The 19,378-nt window shown below is 42.2% G+C and overlaps 2 protein-coding genes across 12 annotated transcripts in view; one reads left to right on the plus strand and one right to left on the minus strand.

Moving 5' to 3' along the window:
- The window catches only part of KPNA5 (karyopherin subunit alpha 5), a 418,555-nt gene that overhangs the window by 324,526 nt on the left and 74,651 nt on the right, over positions 1 to 19,378 (minus strand). For 8 of the 10 annotated variants that reach the window (XM_078648496.1, XM_078648499.1, XM_078648493.1 and 5 more), the window contains 3 exons: positions 14,522 to 14,655; positions 12,309 to 12,410; positions 11,736 to 11,835 (listed from right to left, as the gene is read on the minus strand). In XM_078648496.1, the coding sequence (XP_078504622.1) occupies positions 11,736 to 11,835; positions 12,309 to 12,410; positions 14,522 to 14,650 (331 nt within the window). In that variant the 5' untranslated portion in view covers positions 14,651 to 14,655. Of the gene's footprint in view, positions 1 to 11,735; positions 11,836 to 12,308; positions 12,411 to 14,521; positions 14,656 to 17,461; positions 17,599 to 19,378 lie in introns of all 10 variants that reach the window. The other 2 variants (XM_078648491.1, XM_078648490.1) reach the window with 1 other exon arrangement.
- LOC144763165 (uncharacterized) overlaps positions 1 to 19,378 on the plus strand; it is a 233,432-nt gene that overhangs the window by 209,782 nt on the left and 4,272 nt on the right. The gene's annotated exons all lie outside the window — the stretch shown is intronic.

Consider the following 19,378-nt stretch of genomic DNA (forward strand, 5'->3'; position numbering starts at 1 on the left):
GCATGTTAAAGAGTACCTACTTTTGCCAAGAAACTCCTTTATGTTCCTTTTTACCTCTTTTGTCCAGTCCGGGGAGATTGTCTGGTGGAGTTCTGGGTGTCCATATTCTGCGTAGAAGTCGGAATTACAGTGCTGTTCCTGAATGATTGGGAAGTATGAATAAGGCGTAATTATTCTGTGACTTGTGTGTGCTTTTAATATGTCAATGGCATGTTTTGAAGTTTTGGGATTGTGTGATGGATTAGATTGATATTTGTGAGGCTTTTTATTACAATGCTGATTTTGGGCACAATTAGTGGTTTGATCACTGTTGTTTTGATGCTATTCTTACATGTGATATTTCTTTTATATAGGATTTGCTTTATTATTTAATGGTTTGGCTATTGGATTGTTCAAAATCCAAGATTTTGAGATAATGTGATAGTGTGTAGCGCCAGGCGCTGCATGCACAAAGATAGAGGTTTCAGAATTAACAGGTTTTCCTTTTCCACGAGCTTGGATCCTAGTCTTCCCAATATTTCCCACAATGTTTCTTTCTTAGGGCCACTGCCCTCCTGGAACTCTGGCCTGGGATCCTCCCCCTCAGAGTCATCTGCTCGTGCTGCTTCAGAACGTGTTTCCTCATAACAAAACAAGGCTGCTTCAAGATCCCGCCTTGTGGAGTTCCTCTTCATAGGCAACCCTCTCTCCTTGCAAAAGACTTGTAGCTCCTTCATCGAGTAGATGTACAAGTGTCAAACCCTGATTTCATTTTAGCAAGGACTCACAGGTACCACAAATAACCAGAGTCCCAGTTCTCAACAGAACACCAAGAAGCAAACAGGGAAAAACATGTTGTTGTACGTAATGGTCTGCAATATGGTAGTAGAGTACACCAATCACTATAGGACAAGTGCAAACACAAGTCCTATCCTCACCGCTGCCAACCAATATTAGAAATGGGTTTTCTGGTGGGCTAGGGTATGCATCTAAGCCAGGCAGAATCCACCACTATAGTCAGGATAAGGGGATTAAGTAAGAAAGTGCAACTATATTGTCTGAGGTCGAAGAGGTCGACATAAAGCTAGTTTGGCAGAATAAAACAATCTCATTGGTCACAGCCCGATGCTCCAGTTCTTTTAAGAGGGCAGAAGGATACGCTTTGGCTTCAATATCAAGGAGAGTGATTATGTGATAGTTAGCTGGATTATGTTGATCTCCTTTCTTGAATATGGGAATCAAAATTGAGCCCCTTCAACTCTCCGGTACCTGACTGCTAACTAACATATATCGTCCAGGGGACAGAGAATTTTAAGACTACAGGTCAATGTCATACTTGAGCTCGGCTCCCATTTGGGCCAGGAGCACCTGTTGCACTCGTTTTACTCAAGATTGTTCGAACAGCATTGTTTGTGAACATTGGTTCGTAGTCTAGGGTGTCAGCTGAGGCACATGCTTTGCTTGGTAAGGAGACATTTGTTTTTTTCGCTACACACAGCTTGATTACATGTTGCAACCACAAGGATTCACCAATTGCATTAATTCTAGTGGTTTCCTGGCACATTTTGTTTTTAATATATCTCCATAGGTCATCCTGATTGCGTCTGCCCATCAGTGAGCATATATGTAGCCACTATTTGTCCCTCTATTTACATTTTATTGACCAAACAAATTGCCTATGTTGTTTTGTTAAGTCCGCCAACCTTGACAGCACCACTGTTTCATTCACAAGTTTTGTGTTTTTGCTTTTATTTCCCCAACCTGCAGATATTCCACTTACTTTTCATTAGAGGGCATTTCTTTTGAAAGTTTTTAGTGGAGAGCCTGCAGAGGGATAGTGTAGAGTCTGGAGTTAAATGATTGTCCTTGATGATAGACTCCCAAGAATTCCAGACTGAGTTTTTGCGAGGCGACTACGCCCCATTTTATTCTTTGAATTAAATGTAGAATGTCATCACCTTTTGAAGTGATCATCATTCTCTGGCATTAATGCTTGGATGAACTGAGATTCAGCACTGTAGGAAGTGAGGGACCATCACTCTGTGGGGAAAGGATTTCAAAACTCTCCAAGTACTCAAAGATTTTGTCTGAGGAAAACACATAGTCAACAGTGCTTATTCCCTAGAATGTTTTTGGGAATTTTGATACCACTGATAAATTTTCGACTATGTACTGACTTGAGCCCATGTTTGTTTAGAAAACTTTGGAACAAGTCAGTTGGAGAGTTCATTAAGAGACAGACAGTCAAGTTTGGTTCTAGTCGACACAGGATGAAATCCCTGCAGATTATAATATCATAGTTGGCGTGGTCGCATAGCACTATGTCAAGCTTTTCATATAGCTGAGTCAAACTTTCCGCTCGCTCAGCGCCAAAGCAGTTCAAATAGAGATAAATAAGCAAAATTCTTATTCGGGAATCATTTGCTTTGAAACCTTCCAGCATATTCAGTTGTAGCATTTCATCCAGGACTGGAATTTTCTTTACTTTTAGTTCCAAGACGATATCAAGATATTTAGAGAGCCCTCCAAATGGCTTCCCGAAAAATATTTTTTTTTCTGCAGCTGGGTGTATCTCGCAGAAGCCAGGGATGATTATGGATTTTGTTGACCATGTTTTTTGGAGGCAAAGTAAATTGGCATTCATTAAAAGCGAGCTTGCAGATGAAGATTTTAATAGCCTCAACAGCCCAGCGACATTTCATGACAATATATTTAGGTACTGATGTCTTTCTGGTACATAATTGTTGATGCTAGGAACAGTTGAGTGTCGCAGGACAAAGCAGGCTATAACCAACTCCAGTGTGTTTTATACATTCCCTCAGTTGATTCTAGGGCAAATCTCCTGATCAGGGCCCCTTGTATTTAAATAAGATTGAGCTATAAGCATGTTACCGTGAGACAGGTTTGGTTGTGAATGCTCGGTCCCCTTTAAAACACTGTAAATGTAAATGTAAATGTAGTTGAGCTTATATAGCGCACAGCTACCCGCAGTGGGTGTCCCGGCGCTTGCTTAGGGAACCCTTCCTGGTATTCCCCTGTGAGATAGCAGGGTATCCACAAGGTGAAAGTCAGGCATCCCGCCACGAGGGGCCGTTGTGGAGATTAAGCAAGCTATTGCCCAGAGTCGCAGAGTGTGAACCCGTGAGTCGAGGAGGCACCGGGGCGAGAATTATCGAGTCCGTGGAATTTTTAGCCCAAGACCCCGCCGAGGCGGGGAATTGAACCCTGGTCCAGGACCGATCTCAGCTTCCGGGTCTGCTGCCTCTAACCCCTGAGCCACACTTCTCCACTGTGTGGGCAAACTTTAAGGTTTGACAATTTGTTTTGATTTTTCAGTGGAGATGGATACTTTGGGGCAGTCATTTTGTATATCCTGATATCCCATTCATAAAAGGTCAGCTAGCAGGTCAGTATTATTTCTGCCAATGGAGGTGATTTTGATGTCAGTATAGTTGATTCTCTACCTTTGTTGCACTCCAGCAGTACTTTAAACTCAAAGCTCAAGATGTTTTCCGTGGTGATACTTAGCAGATTTGGAATTGCCTGAAACAGTTGTAATAAGTTTGAGAGATTCAGAACATCATGATTCACCTCTGATGGATATTGTGGCGTAAACACTAGCTTTGCTGGGTGGGTGTCACCTAAGGGTTTACTGAGCGGACAGTCAATATTGAGTTTGGCATCCCTGTCTTACACTGTAGAAACTCCACTGAGTCTACCATGCGAGGCTGCCTTTTCTTGTGGTTCTTTCTTTTTTTGCACAGCTGCACTGGAGTCCAACCGCATTCCAGGATAGTCACATGTTTTAGAGCATGATGGTTGTTTCCTCTCCAAGTGAGGGCAAGGCACGGAAGAAGATGCTGAGACAATTTGGAGAATGCACGAAACTCATGCCATGTTCGAGTGCAGAGTGTGCTAATGGCAGAGGTCACAGTGATTGAATTGCTATTGGTATTTCAGTTTCCTTCTTCTCTATCGCCCTTTCCTTGAAAATGGAATATAAGCTAGATGATTTGTTGTCAGATAACCTTTGTTCATTTGAGTGTTGAGCCAAGAGTCGGTCTTTTGCTGCTTTATTTTGTGTGTTTTTGATCTCTTTGAAAGAGATGTGGTCCATCGATTCTCAGTGAGGTCAGTTTTGCCGTTGTTGGTTCTTGGTGGAATGATTTCCACAGATTCTAATTCAGACACTGTAGAAGGTTGGAGGGCTACCTTATTAAAATCTTCCACACAAATAACAGGTTAGTTACTTAGCTGATCCTGTTGTAGTGCAGCCTTCCAAGGTTGCAAGGCCATCACTGCCTTGCATCTTTCATGATTAGCTCTTGTCTCCAAGGACAAGTTTCCAGTATCTGATAGTGTATGATAAAATGGTTCAGAACTGGTTTTAACTGAGGATTGTAAAGCAAATTTCAGGTCCATGATCATTGAGTCTAGGACCTCCGGCAAGGTACAAAGTCTTATAGCTATCAGATGGCAAGCACACAAAGTTTTGACTTTGTTAATTGAGCTGCCGCCTTGCATCCCCTCTTCCAGAGTGCTAAGTTTGGCCTCCATCTTGGCTATCAATGTGGCTAGGGCTTGTATAGCAGGTTAGGGTGTTTATTGTACCAACTAAAGTAGCATTTATTGAAGCTAGTAAATTACTCTGCTCAATATGAGTTGGAAGGTGAGAGGGATTCACCTTTTCTGGTCACTTGGACTCCCTATGAGACTTTGGTCCTGTGGAGGTAATGACTGGATATTTTGTTGCTGGATATCTGCATCTTTTATATTACTGATGTAGTCCTCAGTGAAGTGGGCAGCTCTGTGGAGAACACGATGTGAGGCCTAGTCCCACTGTTCCCAATCAATGGCAGCTATCTCTGCTGACTCTAATTTACCCCCACTGGATCCCTGCAAATGAAAGGCACCTTATTGCACTCCGGCAATATGAATGTGAGCAATAGCGGTGATAGTACTTGACGTCGTCAAGGGAGTGGCTATCTTGTGGGTCTGGGAGTCAGTGTTAAGGGGGCGGGAGCTATGGTCACAAGTGCTAGTGATGCTAGTGACGCTCTTGCTCTTTTGTTCCCTTCCCACTGCCTTAGATGCAAGGTTGATCTTCACAAACATACTGTGAGAGGCACTGTCAGAAGAAATTTCAATAATTGTATTGTCCCCCATCCACTGGGGGGACGACTAAATTACATTCATAGTTTTGTTTAGACAGCAGCGTTAAGATACATTTTGTATCTTCTGGCGTGCTTGTCATGGCTGCAAGATCCACTGTAAACTCCACGGGGTCCTGTTAGTGACTTAGGTCCGAAGAATGAGACTGAGGTGATAGTTTATCAAAAAAGTAATCTATCAACGTTTTCTTGCCAGATGCTGATGTGCAGCTCTTGTAAGTACTCCTTACTTTATTGATGCACGTAGCTGAGGTTGTAGCTGTCTGTATCATGCCGTCAGTGGGCTACTCAGCAGTGGTAGCCCTCTTAACGCTTTGACAAAAGCTGTCTGAGCACTTAGTGCTTCACTTTGTGCCTTCTTCAAAGTGGCGGTAACTGCTGTAGCTCGCTGTGTGTTAGCCTGGGGCCCTCTCCTTTTGGCCATCGCGTTGACTCGCCACTGATAAAACAATCCATGCAACAACTTCTACCCAAGAAGAAATTGATTTATATGCTTACTGAGGTCTTTTGGTAGACCTTTAATTTTCCTCTGTGCTAGTAAGCTCCCTGTAGTGGACGTTGTTGAAGACATCCGAGGGCATGTGGACATTTGAATGGGCGTAAGGGCCAGCTGAGGCCTACTGATGTGCTTCTGTGCTTGTGTCCCCTAACTGACGATATAGCATTATGACGATATGTGAATTCTTTTGTCCTTGCTTATTGCGGCCCGCTCTGAGAATTTATAGTTTTCTTGGCCACTGTGCTTTAGTTTTGAATTGTTTTGCTTTCCTTTTGCTGTGCTTCTGCTTTGCCTTGAATTTTTACAGATAGGGGCGAGAAGTGTCAGGACACTTTTTTCTTTGTAGGGATAAATCAATCATGTCGGAGCGCGGGGACTGTATCAGAATAATTGCAAGCGGGATAGGCACATCCCCACAAGCCGCACCTGATTCCTACCCAGGCTGCATGCACAGGGAGACCCCGTCTCTGTGCCTCAACTTCTAATGCCGGGCTCTCGCACAGCCTTATCGCCAGTGGTGTCACTTTAAGTCACTGTGGATCACAGAATCCCAGAGATGCACTGCCAGGAACTCCTGGCCTGCTTCACCCCTGCTACACCCCCCCTTCGCCCCGCAGCAAATGGCACTTGCCTCACTTGGGCTCTTTGTGGGTGCTCCTACTCCTCTCCTACTCCGGGTGTGCTGGCCAAAGCATGGAGGGGGCGAGTGTCCTCTTTCTTCTACCCTCTGGTGTCCTAAGATGCAGGGAAGGTAGGTGGGGGTCAGCTGAAGTTGATTAACTGAGTCAGATGGGCTGATTGCCCTAGCTGAATGCAGTGGCCGTGGTGGCCTTGCAGCTATTTGCTGTCTGGGGGCCGGAGCCCGGAGTTCAGGGGCCAAAGTACCAGAGGTCAGGTGTTGGGCCCTGGTCAGACTGATTTGCATATAGCCATGTCTGAACTGGGGAGGCTGAGTGAACTAAAGAATGGTGATGGAATAAACCCAGATCAGTTGACTGGGGGTGAGTGTTTGATTTGTTCAAATGCTCCGTCCATCATCCCCTTTTGTATTGCTTTGTTCGCCCTAAGTGTGGCAGGGTATGCTCAGACGTGAGTCCCTTGTTCACTTGGCCACTGGATTCAAGATAGCCTGGCTGATGAGGATTATGAATCCGAAACCGGTCCCAGGATGCTTGTTTCCGGTCCAGGGAAGACATGGCTTGGCAGTTTGGGCTGTACTGTTCCCATGAGGCACAGGGTCAGACTGATTTGCATATAGCCATGTCTGAACTGGGGTGGCTGAGTGAACTAAAGAATGGTGATGGATTAAACCCAGATCAGTTGACTGGGGGCGAGTGTTTGATTTGTTCAAATGCTCCGTCAATCATCCCCTTTTGTATCGCTTTGTTCGCCCTAAGTGTGGCAGGGTATGCTCAGACGTGAGTCCCTTGTTCACTTGGCCACTGGATTCAAGATAGCCTGGCTGATGAGGATTATGAATCCGAAACCGGTCCCAGGATGCTTGTTTCCGGTCCAGGGAAGACATGGCTTGGCAGTTCGGGCTGTACTGTTCCCATGAGGCACAGGGTCAGACTGATTTGCATATAGCCATGTCTGAACTGGGGTGGCTGAGTGAACTAAAGAATGGTGATGGATTAAACCCAGATCAGTTGACTGGGGGTGCGAGTTTGATTTGTTCAAATGCTCCGTCCATCATCCCCTTTTGTATCGCTTTGTTCGCCCTAAGTGTGGCAGGGTATGCTCAGACGTGAGTCCCTTGTTCACTTGGCTACTGGATTCAAGATAGCCTGGCTGATGAGGATTATGAATCTGAAACCGGTCCCAGGATGCTTGTTTCCGGTCCAGGGAAGACATATCTTGGCAGTTCGGGCTGTACTGTTCCCATGAGGCACAGGGTCAGACTGATTTGCATATAGCCATGTCTGAACTGGGGTGGCTGAGTGAACTAAAGAATGGTGATGGATTAAACCCAGATCAGTTGACTGGGGGTGAGTGTTTGATTTGTTCAAATGCTCCGTCCATCATCCCCTTTTGTATCGCTTTGTTCGCCCTAAGTGTGGCAGGGTATGCTCAGACGTGAGTCCCTTGTTCACTTGGCCACTGGATTCAAGATAGCCTGGCTGATGAGGATTATGAATCCGAAACCGGTCCCAGGATGCTTGTTTCCGGTCCAGGGAAAACATGGCTTGGCAGTTCGGGCTGTACTGTTCCCATGAGGCACAGGGTCAGACTGATTTGCATATAGCCATGTCTGAACTGGGGTGGCTGAATGAACTAAAGAATGGTGATGGATTAAACCCAGATCAGTTGACTGGGGTGAGTGTTTGATTTGTTCAAATGCTCTGTCCATCATCCCCTTTTGTATCGCTTTGTTCGCGTAACCCCCTGGTGCCTGGAGCCATGACAATGCAGTCTACTATTTGGTAGAATTCCAGCCTCCAAAACGACCCCTGGATGTCAGTGTCCATGGCCCCCGATGGCGATGGCGGCAGTCTCCCCTCTGACCTGCTCTAGCTGCTCTCAGCATGCAGTGCTTGCACGCGTCTGACGAAAATACTCTGCTACAAATCACTCACTAAACAATCAAGAGGTGATGGTTAAGTCAAAGGTTCCCCAGTTCATTTGTTGATTGAAACAGGGGCTACCCGTTCTACAGTTCGTTCTGTGGAAGTCCCATGCCTATTCCTCTCGGGAAGTTGTAGGGATCAGTAGTAAACAAATAGTTAATCTGGTTACAGCAGATGTCCAAGTTCAAATAGGGCAAATGGAAAATAAACATCAGTTCATTTTGTCTGCTTCAAGTCCTATGAATTTGCTGGACAGAGACTTGTTTTGCAAAATGAACTGTTTGATTTACTGCACCCTGACGTTTTGCGATTGAAGCACAAGATGAGGATTCAGCATTTAAAATCAAATTACAAGATTCAATAGTTTCCAGGCATTACAATAGATTACCTACCTCTGGATTTAAGACATGCTGTCAAAGAAGAGGTGCATGATTTCGCTGATAAAGAAATAGGACTGAGAAAAAGTGGTAAACCAGTTAAGATTAAAGTGAAGTCTGATGCAGTTTTCCCCAGATTTAAACAGTATAAACTTTCAAAAGCAGCAGAAGAAAGAATGAAACCTGTCACTGAGAAAATGATTGAGCAGGGAATGCCTTAGGAAGTGATTGGTATCCCTTGCAACTCTTCCGTAATGGGGATAAATAAACTGAGTAGGAAATACCATATTGTGCAGGATTTAAGAAAAAATAATAAAATTGTCATTCAATATAGTTCAGTGGTACTCAGTCCAGCAGTAATTTTGGTACAAATTCCAACAGATGCAGAATACTATCAAGTCATTGACTCACGCCAAACATTCTTCTCTATTCCTTTCCTTGAGAAGAGTTAATTTTTATTTGCACGCCTTTTCCAGAACAATGTTCTCATTTGGTATAGGATTCCACAAGGGTACACTAAAAGTCCTTACATTTTTAGTTATGTTTTGAGAAAGAATTTAGAAAATGTGAGGTGCCTGTATCTCAGTCCTGGTGCAATAAAATTATGATTTACTGGTCGCATTATAAACAAAAGAGGACTGTAAATTTGGTAGACTGAGTTGATGAATCGTTTAGCTGACAGTGAGCATAGGGTTTCCCAACAAAGATGCACCACTGTAAAAGGGATATCATTTATCTCGGTCAATACATTGAAAATGGTGCAAGGAAAGTCTCAAAATAATATGTTTTAGAAATTCTGAAAATGAATCTTCCTACCATCCACAAGAAGGTGAGGATGTTCCTGGGAATTGTTGGTTACTGTTGTTAGTGGATTCCAAAGATTGACTCATAGTGACATAAAGAACCTGGTACAATTAAATGAAAAATGCGCAGAAGCATTCTGGGTAGTAAGAGTACTGTCATGACTGAGGCGGGTGTACTTTAACAATCCTTACTCGGCAACATGCAAAGGTTTATTTAACTTTCTTCCTGTTTTGTCATGAAAAATCTGGATGTGCACCTTTAATTCTGAAACAGAGCCATAGTGGGCTGATGGGATCAGTGGTATACCTATCAGCAGTACTGGATCCAGTAGCTGTAAAAATAACTCATAAAAGAAGATAATAAAGATATTAAATATAATACATTTTTAGGGCAATTACACAAACTAAATATGAAACAAACTACTGAATGAGAGTATGTGTGTGGTTTGAATAAAGAAGAAAATGATGATTATTGGTGAATATATAGAGAGATGAGTGAGTTGTGAAAGATTGGAGAGAAGGAAAAGCTACAATGGAACTAGTAAAGGATGAGTAAGAATTTACATTGTCAAATGTACATCCTAGGTCATGATCAAAGGGGTGAATTGTGTTTGGTGCTTCAAAGTCCTTTCCACTGTGGTTCCGTTACTGGGCTTAGTCTGAATGATTTGTGTGAAGAATCATTGTTGAAATGTTTCGTATTAGTTCAAACATCTCAGGATGGAGGTAGCACAGAAGATGGTGGATGCTTTCTTGCAATGGGATAGGGCTTAGGTAGAGAGGCAATACGTTTTAAACTTTTAATTTGATAAAGAATTGTTACTTGTAAACATACCATGATGCATCGGACGTCTTATTCATTTGTTATGTAAGAACTGTGTATAAAAGCCCTTGCTTTTGGTGGTGAAACAGATTTTTATGAGACTTCCTTTTTCACTAGGGATGCTATTTGATCATTTTATGATGTTGCCGCTCATTTGGGACTTACAATGATTTTTTGATTTTGACTACTCTGTATAATTTTGCACTTGAGCCTTTAAGGCATTTATTCAGTACCGCTTAATTTTGAGATTTTTTAGTAATGAACGCCTTTAACTTTTCCTCTGATGCAGTACTCAATTATTAAGTGGTCCCAAATATTATTTTCTGCTACTATGCTAATTTGATTTCAGGGAGGGTGCCTTTGCATGCAAGATCCACATGTCTGAGAACTAGCAGAGGTATATTTTTGGGATTAACTGAATTTTGGGCTATCCAAATTATTGTGGTACTATTTTGCTCACAAGCCATTGAGAGCAATCAACGTTCCATGAACCAGCTACATACTGTAATGAAGATGGAAGCTGCTGCATGTTAACTGACACAACCAAGGATTGCTAGAGGGACTGCCCTGAGTGCACATGTTTCACATGTGATGAATGTGAAGTGCTGTACACGTGTTTTGAGAAGGGGTCCTTTCTTGAATATTCAAATCAAAAGAGACCATCGACACTGGACAACATACATAATCGCACCTAAACCACAGCGCATACTTTAAATCACCAAAAATATGACTTTTTTAAAATTATGGTACAAAAGAGTTTGCCAACAGTCATCAATGGGGAAAAAATATCACTGCTAGAATGAGGGGTGCATCAAACAGTGTAAGGTAATTTGGAGCTCATTTCTATCCCTACCAGATCCACACCACAAGTTGGTAGACAAAACTCTATGAATAGATTTCTTCCTGTTGAATACACAATCTCTCACATAAGTAACTGATCTTCCTCTGGATTCCTCCTTTGATGATTTATTATTACTGGACTCTGCTATTGAGACTGCTGTGTCCTCTAGTCTACAGAGGGAATTCTTTACATTCACTTTTTATAACTGCACTGTTCCTTGTACGAAGATGTATGCTGAAAAGTCCACTGTGGAAAGCTATTACAAGTGTATTTAATCTATTGTCGATTTCTCGGTCTCACTCTTGCCCGCACTGAACATCTTTAAACTATATTTTTGGATTTCTAATTCTTTGGTTTAAATACAATAGGGGTCAGTCATGCACAGAAAATATGATAAATTGGCTAATATATGCATAGATCATAGCTGTTAATCATCACACTGTAAAAATAAAGGACCTGGTGAGTAAGAGAATAAAGAGTCCGACAAAAAAGGTGCTGAGTGACAATGGACTTAAATCAGGTCTTGGAAAAGACTGGTGCCACCACTGATAACCCCTGCTCACCCCTCAATCGTTTTTTGTTTCAGAGTACACTCAAATTAAATAATTCTCATCCCTGAGAATTTACACTGTAAACATAAACAGGTTGACAGGAAAAACATTTATAGTAACAAACCTTTAGAAAGTAGTTTCCTGAACTTTTGTGTGGCTTCAAGTTGTTTTTCCCGATCATCAGACAAAATCATCTCCACCATGTCTGTAGTAATTGCCCCATCCTGAGGAAAGTGATTGAACACATTTTTTTTGAGAAAACAGTCTGTATTAGAGTGTTTAACTATCAAAAATTGGAGGTGCTTTTCTCTCTAGCGACCATTGGAATTACTGCACACCTCTCTGGGATTACATATACTGGAAACAAGCCAGACCCAAATAAGAAATGATTCTTTATGAGTGGACATCGAATACTTTGTTTGCACCTTCCATGTCATTATTTATTACTTTCTTTATGTGTTCATGTAGGTTAAAAGTTTATGTCTTTTCATGTAAATTTGATGTTAGGTGCTGAACGTTAAACATACAATTATTTGGAGTAGTATATTTATACACACTGGTTCCAATCCTTGTGTACTTCGTTTAATTAATACCCACTTAGTGGCAAATGGGGGCCTATTTCTTTCCCACTGTATTGTTATTTTGTTCCTACCCCATGAGCCTTAACAGGACCAAACCTTGTTTCAGTTAAGTTTACCTCTGGTATGGGCACAGTAGAGCTGATGTCTGGATCTTGGATAGGACTTTCCACCATTGTTTCAGTATTTTCTTGTAGATGAACATTTCTACGCTTGAAGAACTAGAATCAAAAAATAAAATATCTGTCAAATCGACATTAACAATATTAAAATTTTTGTATTTCTTCCAGGAAATAAAAACCATGGGTTCAAAATGTATTACAACTAGCAAGAAGAAATAACTTCCTGGTAAATTAGAAAATGTCCTAGCTTTCGTAACGGAAAGTTTCAATTCTATTAAGGACACAGAGGATAGGATTATGCTCACAGAGGATAGGATTATGCTCTTCCTTTATTACTTTCAGCAGACTTCAACTTTCCAGGCATCAGGCTGGATCATATTGATAGCAGTACACCTGCACGCCATTAGGTGGCATCGGTTGACTTCCCATGACATCGTAGGCGGGCTCGTCGTCGTCATGACATCCGCTTCGTCCATAAAGTCACCACCCCAGCACGCTGACGTCAGTACTTTTCACGACATTCCACACCAGAAGTGCGGAGCCATGAAGTAACAGACCGTGGTGTGCCAAAAAACAACTAGGGCCCTGAAGTGAAAACAGCCCTGACACTAAACCAATCACCGGCGAGGGGAGGATGGGTGGATCAGTAAGGAATCTGTGGCTAGATCTAGTCTTTACCAGATAAGGTGTTACAGAAGTTAAGTAACTTGTCCATCTGTTAGAGACATCTAGCCGCAGATTCCTTACTTTTGGACAGATACCCAAGCAATACCATCCCAAGAGGCGGGATTGCGGAAAGGCTTCAAATCAAGAACAGAGCAAGACAGAATGGACAAAGAGGACCTGAGAATCCAGGCAGTAGTGTATGGCACACATGTGCAGAGATGCCCACATGGCCGCTTGGCACATATCAGAAACCGGGACACCACACTGGAGCACTGTGGTGGCTGCTTTTGCCCTAGTAGAATGGGCCCTAAGGACTGCATGAGGTTGTTTTTTTGCCAACGTGTAGCCTATTTTCCTACAGAGAATGACCCACGTAAGATGGCCCTCTCCTGAACCGCTTGCCCCTTCTTTGCTCCAACGTACCCTACGAAGAGCTGGTCATCCACCCAGGACTCTTGTACGATCAAGGTAGAACAAAATCGCTCTTTTTGGGTCCAGACGGCAGAATCGCTCTTCTTCCTTGGAAGGATGCGGAGGTGCATAGAAGGTGCGCAGAGTGACAGATTGACCCAGATGGAAAAGTGTTGCTTCCCATGGCAGAAAAGATGCCCTAGTGAAGAGCACTATTTTGTCTGGAAAGACGGTCAGGAAAGGAGGCTGAGATTACTGTGCATGTCATTCGCTCACCCTCCTGGCAGAAGTTATCAACACTAAAAAGGCTGTTTTAATAGTGAACAGCTGGAGGGGACAATTGTGCAGAGGTTCAAATGGTGCACACATCAAAAAGGTAGGGGCCAAATTAAGGTTTGATTGGGCATAATAAAAGGCAAAGGGGCGAACATATGGGTAAAGCCACTTCACAAATCTCTGTAAAATTTCTTTTTAAAATAGCCAGGCACATTTGACCCTAAGTATTCTCGACTCTGCAGAGAGTAGGTATCAAACACTAAGTCCTAATGGTTGTATTGTTTTGCCTATGCCAGGCCTGTGCCAGTCCCGCTGTTTAAGTGTAAAGGTACCACGGAGTAGGATTTTCCAGGCTGGTCGATTCATCTGCGCCAGTGTCTGTGGATCAGGTAAATCATAAGTTTCTAAGCCTGCCGGTAAGGTGTACAACTCTAAGTTCTTGTATATATTATTATTATCATTACTAAACTTGTAGTGGGCACAGCTACCCCAAAAGGTTTTCCGGAGCATGGCAAGAGTAGGAGAAAGACAAGGAGGAGCAGTGGCAAAGTTAGAAAAGCCAAGTTATTAGGCCCATACGAAGAGCTAGGAGAGATGCTGAATCTTTCAGGGCAGCTGGCAGGGCGTTTCATAGTGTTGGCCCTAAACTGGAAAATGAATGACCGTTCATTAGTGTCAGTAGGGTTTTTGGTACAGAGAACCGAGTCAGTAAAGCGGATATCAGGGGTCAGGAAGGATGATAAAAAGCTTTTCATCAATACTCTAGTCGCCCTCCCTGATGCCAAAATGTATTACACCAGTAACCAGTGTTCCTTTTAATTAGCTATGTAACAGTAGTCCAGAAGGAATGCCCATACCTGTTGCTCTCTTTTTTGCTTCCGTAGCTGTATTCCTTCCTCTTCTCTTCTTCTACGCATTTCTTGAGGATCAAGAGCTTTGTTCTTGTAGCATTTCATCCGAAAATGATCTTTTAGTGGGCTTGACATGGCTTCTACAAAATTGGGGAGAAGAAAAACATGGGAGTTCAACTAAAGTAGGCCCTGAACGTAAAAGGCAAACCAGTCACAAAGGTTATCCCAGTATATTGAAACAATGTTAATCTTCTGAGCATTCCTGCAAATATGGTAGAGCAAATAACTGTGTTTTGATAAGACTGTTTAGATAGTATACAATTTAAAAGGAACTGACCTAAAGTGTGACTATAACTATGCCTAATAAGGGGGAGGCTCGTTTAATGGACTATCATTTTCTGAAGAAGATCAAACTTGCAAAACACCTAAAAGCACATTTTCTTCCTTTTTATGCTCGGTGTACAGAAGAATATCTAAGTGCCTCTAAATCCAGAGGCACCAACTCTACATTATTATTATTATTATTAAATTACACTTGTATAGCGCTATCTACCCGGAGGCCTCGTAGCGCTCATGACTGACACTTTTTAGCGTGGGATCAAGGCAGATCAGCGTGCTTTCGCATATAGGTGTGTTTTAAGGGTTTTCCTAAAGGAGAAAAGGTTGGTAGTTTCCCGGAGGGATAGGGGGAGAGCGTTCCAGAGCCTGGCCGCGGTATGTGAAAAGGAGCGGCCGCCCCATCGAGCCTTCTTGACTCTGACGGAGGTGGCCAGCTGGAGGGAGCCAGAGCGAAGGGAAGGCGAGGGAACATAGGGGGTAACCAGGGTATGCAGAATTGCGGGGCCGGTGTGATGGAAGGCCTTGTGTAGAATACACATAGCCTTGAACTGTATTCTCGCTGCAATGGGGAGCCAATGGAGTTCTCTTAGGGCATTTCTGGCTGACTGCCAGCGAGGTAGATTGTAGAGGAGGCGGGCCGCACTGTTTTGAGTGACTTGCAGCTTTTGAATGACAAAGGAGGGGGCTCCCAAAAGAAGGGCGTTCCCATAGTCCAGGCGCGACATTTACAAACAAGTACTGATAGGTCTAGTCTATGCGAGAACTACTGGATTTGCCAAATTGTTGTAGCCATGCTGTACACCAGCGTGGCTGTTCAGCATGGCTAAATGTTAGCGGCATAGAGGAGAGTGAAGTGGAGTGGAGACGCATGGAGTGACATAACATAATGTGTATTTGTAAAGCGCACGTTTATCCAAGGGTATCTTGGTGCTGAATAACAGATGTTTATTGTTACCCAACTCAATGGTACTCATTTTATCGACCTCAGAAGGATGAAGGGCTGAGTGGACTCTCCAGGACTTGAACCTGTAACCATGAGGCCAAACACAGGCCCCTAGAGTGGATGCATTAGTCCACTAAGCCACCAGACCCGGCATTGTGGAGTGGAGAGTCATAGAGTGGAGTGGCTTGGTGTGGGATGGAGAGATGTGGAGTGGCATTGAGGGAGATAGAGTGTCGTGGAGTAGCGAAGAGTGGGGTAAAGTGTTGTAGAGTGGCGTGACAAAGAATGGAGTAGCATGGAGTAGAGGGTTGTAGAGTTGAGTGGTGGAGAGTGCCCTAGTGTGTCAGAGTGGAGTCACGTAGAGTGGAGTGACGTAGCGTAGGGAAGAGTGTCGTAGAGCGGAGTGGCATACACTGGAGTGACACACAGTGGTGTGACTGAGTGACGTAGCAAGGAGTAGAGTGTTGTAGAGTTGATTGGCATCGAGTCTTGTAGAGTGGATTGCCATAGAGTAGCGCAGTGCAGACTGGGGTGAAGCAGAGTGGCATGGAGCAGAGTGTTCCAGAGTGGAGTCGCGTAGAGTGGAGTGTCGTTGAACGTCATGGAGTAGAGTAGAGTGTTGTAGAGTGAAGTAGATGTCAGAGTGGAGTGCCATAAGTGGAGTATCGAAGAGTGGAGTAGTGTCATAGAGTGGAGTGTCATAGAATGTAAAGGAGCAGAGTCAAGTAGAGTGCTGGGTAAAGTGTCAGAGTGGTTGGCATAGAGTGGAGTGGCCTAGTGTGTCGTGGAGTAGCATGGAGTGGAGTATCATAGAATGGCGTGGCATAAACTGGTATAGAGTGCCATAGAGTGGCGTAGAGTGGGATAGAGTGCTGTTGAGTGGATTAGTCAGGTAGAGTAAAGTGGAGTAGAGTGGTGAAGTGTGTTGTAGAATGTCATGGGGTAATAAGGAGTAGAGTGTCTTAGAATAGAGAGGAGTAGAGTGCTGTATAATAGATTGAAGCAGAGAAAGTCGTAGATTGGAGTGTCTTAGAATGTCATGGAGTAGAGTGTTGTAGACTGTCAGAGTGGAGTGGCATAGTGTGTTGTAGAATGGCGTGGCATAGAGCGAAGTGGCGTGGAGTAGAGTGGCGTAGAGTAGAGTGCATTTTAAAATAAGCATAGGGTCACATTTTTTCTTTTGAAGTTAAGGGAAGGCTGTGTGTATATTTTATATTTTAATCATCAGGCTGCATATAGCAGAGCCTGATAATGAGCAGGGCTCAATCAGATATATAACCCACGCTGAGGCACAGATGTGAAGAACTGAGGTATTTAAATCTTAAATAAAAGTCCTTGTCAACTCAATTTTGAAGGGTGAGAATAAAGTAATGTTTCTTAATGCTTGTAAATGGTAGAAAGGTACAATCAAAAGTCACCTTAAGGATGAAATTAACTCACTCTGTATCCTTGGCCCACATATTATTTGTATGCCCAGCTTATAGAGCACCACGTTGTATATGGCTGTCCCCAATTTTTCGTTCTTTGGGTACTAGACAAAATTCCACACCATTAAGAGTATTGCGTTCAGATACTAAGGCAACTATTGTCATAGCATTAGCAAAATTTCTGGATGGGCATGGTCCATTAGATCCCAATAATTAAGGAAACATAGTATTATATACCTGTTTTATGAATGTACATCTTGATCACTGTTGTCATCATGTTGCAATTGAGTTCAGAAAAATTTCCTTAACAGGTTATAATGTAAAAGCTAGGCCTGGGCCTAATAGCTTTGAATGTTCTGGATAATGGCCGCGACCTATGAAGGATTATTATATGGCTTTAGAACCGTTTGATGATAGAAATGAAGCCATTTTTAAATCTTTTAACACGTTCTTATTATTTTTAGCTGGAAAACTTTTATGATTATTATTTATGGGTCATGTATTTGTATTTGTGCTTTGATTACTTAATTGTCGAATAAAGCTAATTTGACAGATTAAATTAACCCTTCATTTTAAAGTTCTCCTGTTTCAAAGTGTCACATTTACAAACTGCAGGCCTCTTGCTCCCAGTAAACACTGTGCCATATTGATAATTGAAAAATACAGTAATTTAAAGTGAAGAAAATATTTCTATGAAACACTAAGTCTTAAAGTCTTTCTCCACGTTCACTTAAGCTACTTACGTCTCAATGTTTATGAAGCATGTTTCTTCACTTTAAATTCCTCCCATTTAAACAAATTGCTGTATTTTTCTGTTTTATATATATATATAACTGTGTCTACAGGCCACTGGGAGCAAGATGCCTGGTGTTTTTAAATGTGAAACTTGGAAATGAGGGAAAATGTAAATGATTCGTTTTATGGAATACATATAAACATAATGTAGTAGTAGTAGTAGAAAAGCTTTATTCGATTTCTACAAACGAGAATCATAAAAGCACATACAAAATAATGCATTAATATACACATTTTTTTTTAAATTGAAAATCTTTTTTTTTCACAGCAATATCTAGTTAATAAAAATCATACTCAATCATATTATTATTGATTTCCTGCATTTTACAAAAAAATTCAGAAAATTTATCAGACCATATGACAAATTCATTATTTAAAACTTGCAATGCTAGAAACGCCGGTCGGCATCTTTTAAAATCTAATTTCTTTAAAATCGGTAATAACCATTTTTTCCTTTGCAAAATATAAAATTTACAAAAAAATACAGTATGATTTGTAGTCTGCTCTGAAATATCGTCACAAGGACATAATTGCATCACTCGCGTCTAGTCACTCATTTTTAGAAAACTAATAATATGATGGAAAATATCTAGTCTAAAGCTTGCTAACAGCAGTCTTTCGTATTGGCTGGGTACAAGTAGGAGGTAAGGTTGAATGGTACCAGTTGTCATTTTCATTTGATGGTGCACTACAGTGGGCTTAGCTAGTTCTCTAGATATTCGACGTGATTCTAGTAGTGCCAGACATTTTCTTTTCAGCTGTTTCCTAAATATCACTCTCATTGTACTTGGTTCGTTATAATAATTAGGGTAACCTAAGTCAATCAGAAAATCCCGAACATATCTTAGCCATTTCAGATTCATCACATCTGCCATTCCCATGACATCCTTACAAACTTCCTGGTTTACATGGGTTTCTTCATTTGTCCACAGCCTATGCCAGAGCATGATTGGTTCTGATTTAATCCAATCTGTTAAAAATAGGACGCCCAGTTCTGCATGACAGATATATGATGATGTACTTCTAGGAAGGGCCAAAATGTATCTTAAAAATTGATTTTCTATCAACTGGAGGGATTGAACAGTACAATGTCCCCATAATCCTGAGCCATACAATGCTGTAGATATACATTTGGCTCTGTAAATTTGCAATAGTGTTTGTGGGGGCCTAGAACCTAATTTGTTTGAAAAATTAAATAGGGCCGCTGTTGTTCTTATAAGTGCAAGTCTGCTCGTTTGCACCGCCTGGACACAAGCGGATTTGTGGTTGAATAATATGCCTAAATAACTAAAGGTGTTAAAGTTTATTCTGTGGTTGTCTTTAAAGATCTCTCTACATTTTTTGCTTCCTGTGCCACAT

This window comes from Lissotriton helveticus, chromosome 6 (assembly GCF_964261635.1).
Source record: "Lissotriton helveticus chromosome 6, aLisHel1.1, whole genome shotgun sequence".
NCBI classification, from domain to species: domain Eukaryota; kingdom Metazoa; phylum Chordata; class Amphibia; order Caudata; family Salamandridae; genus Lissotriton; species Lissotriton helveticus.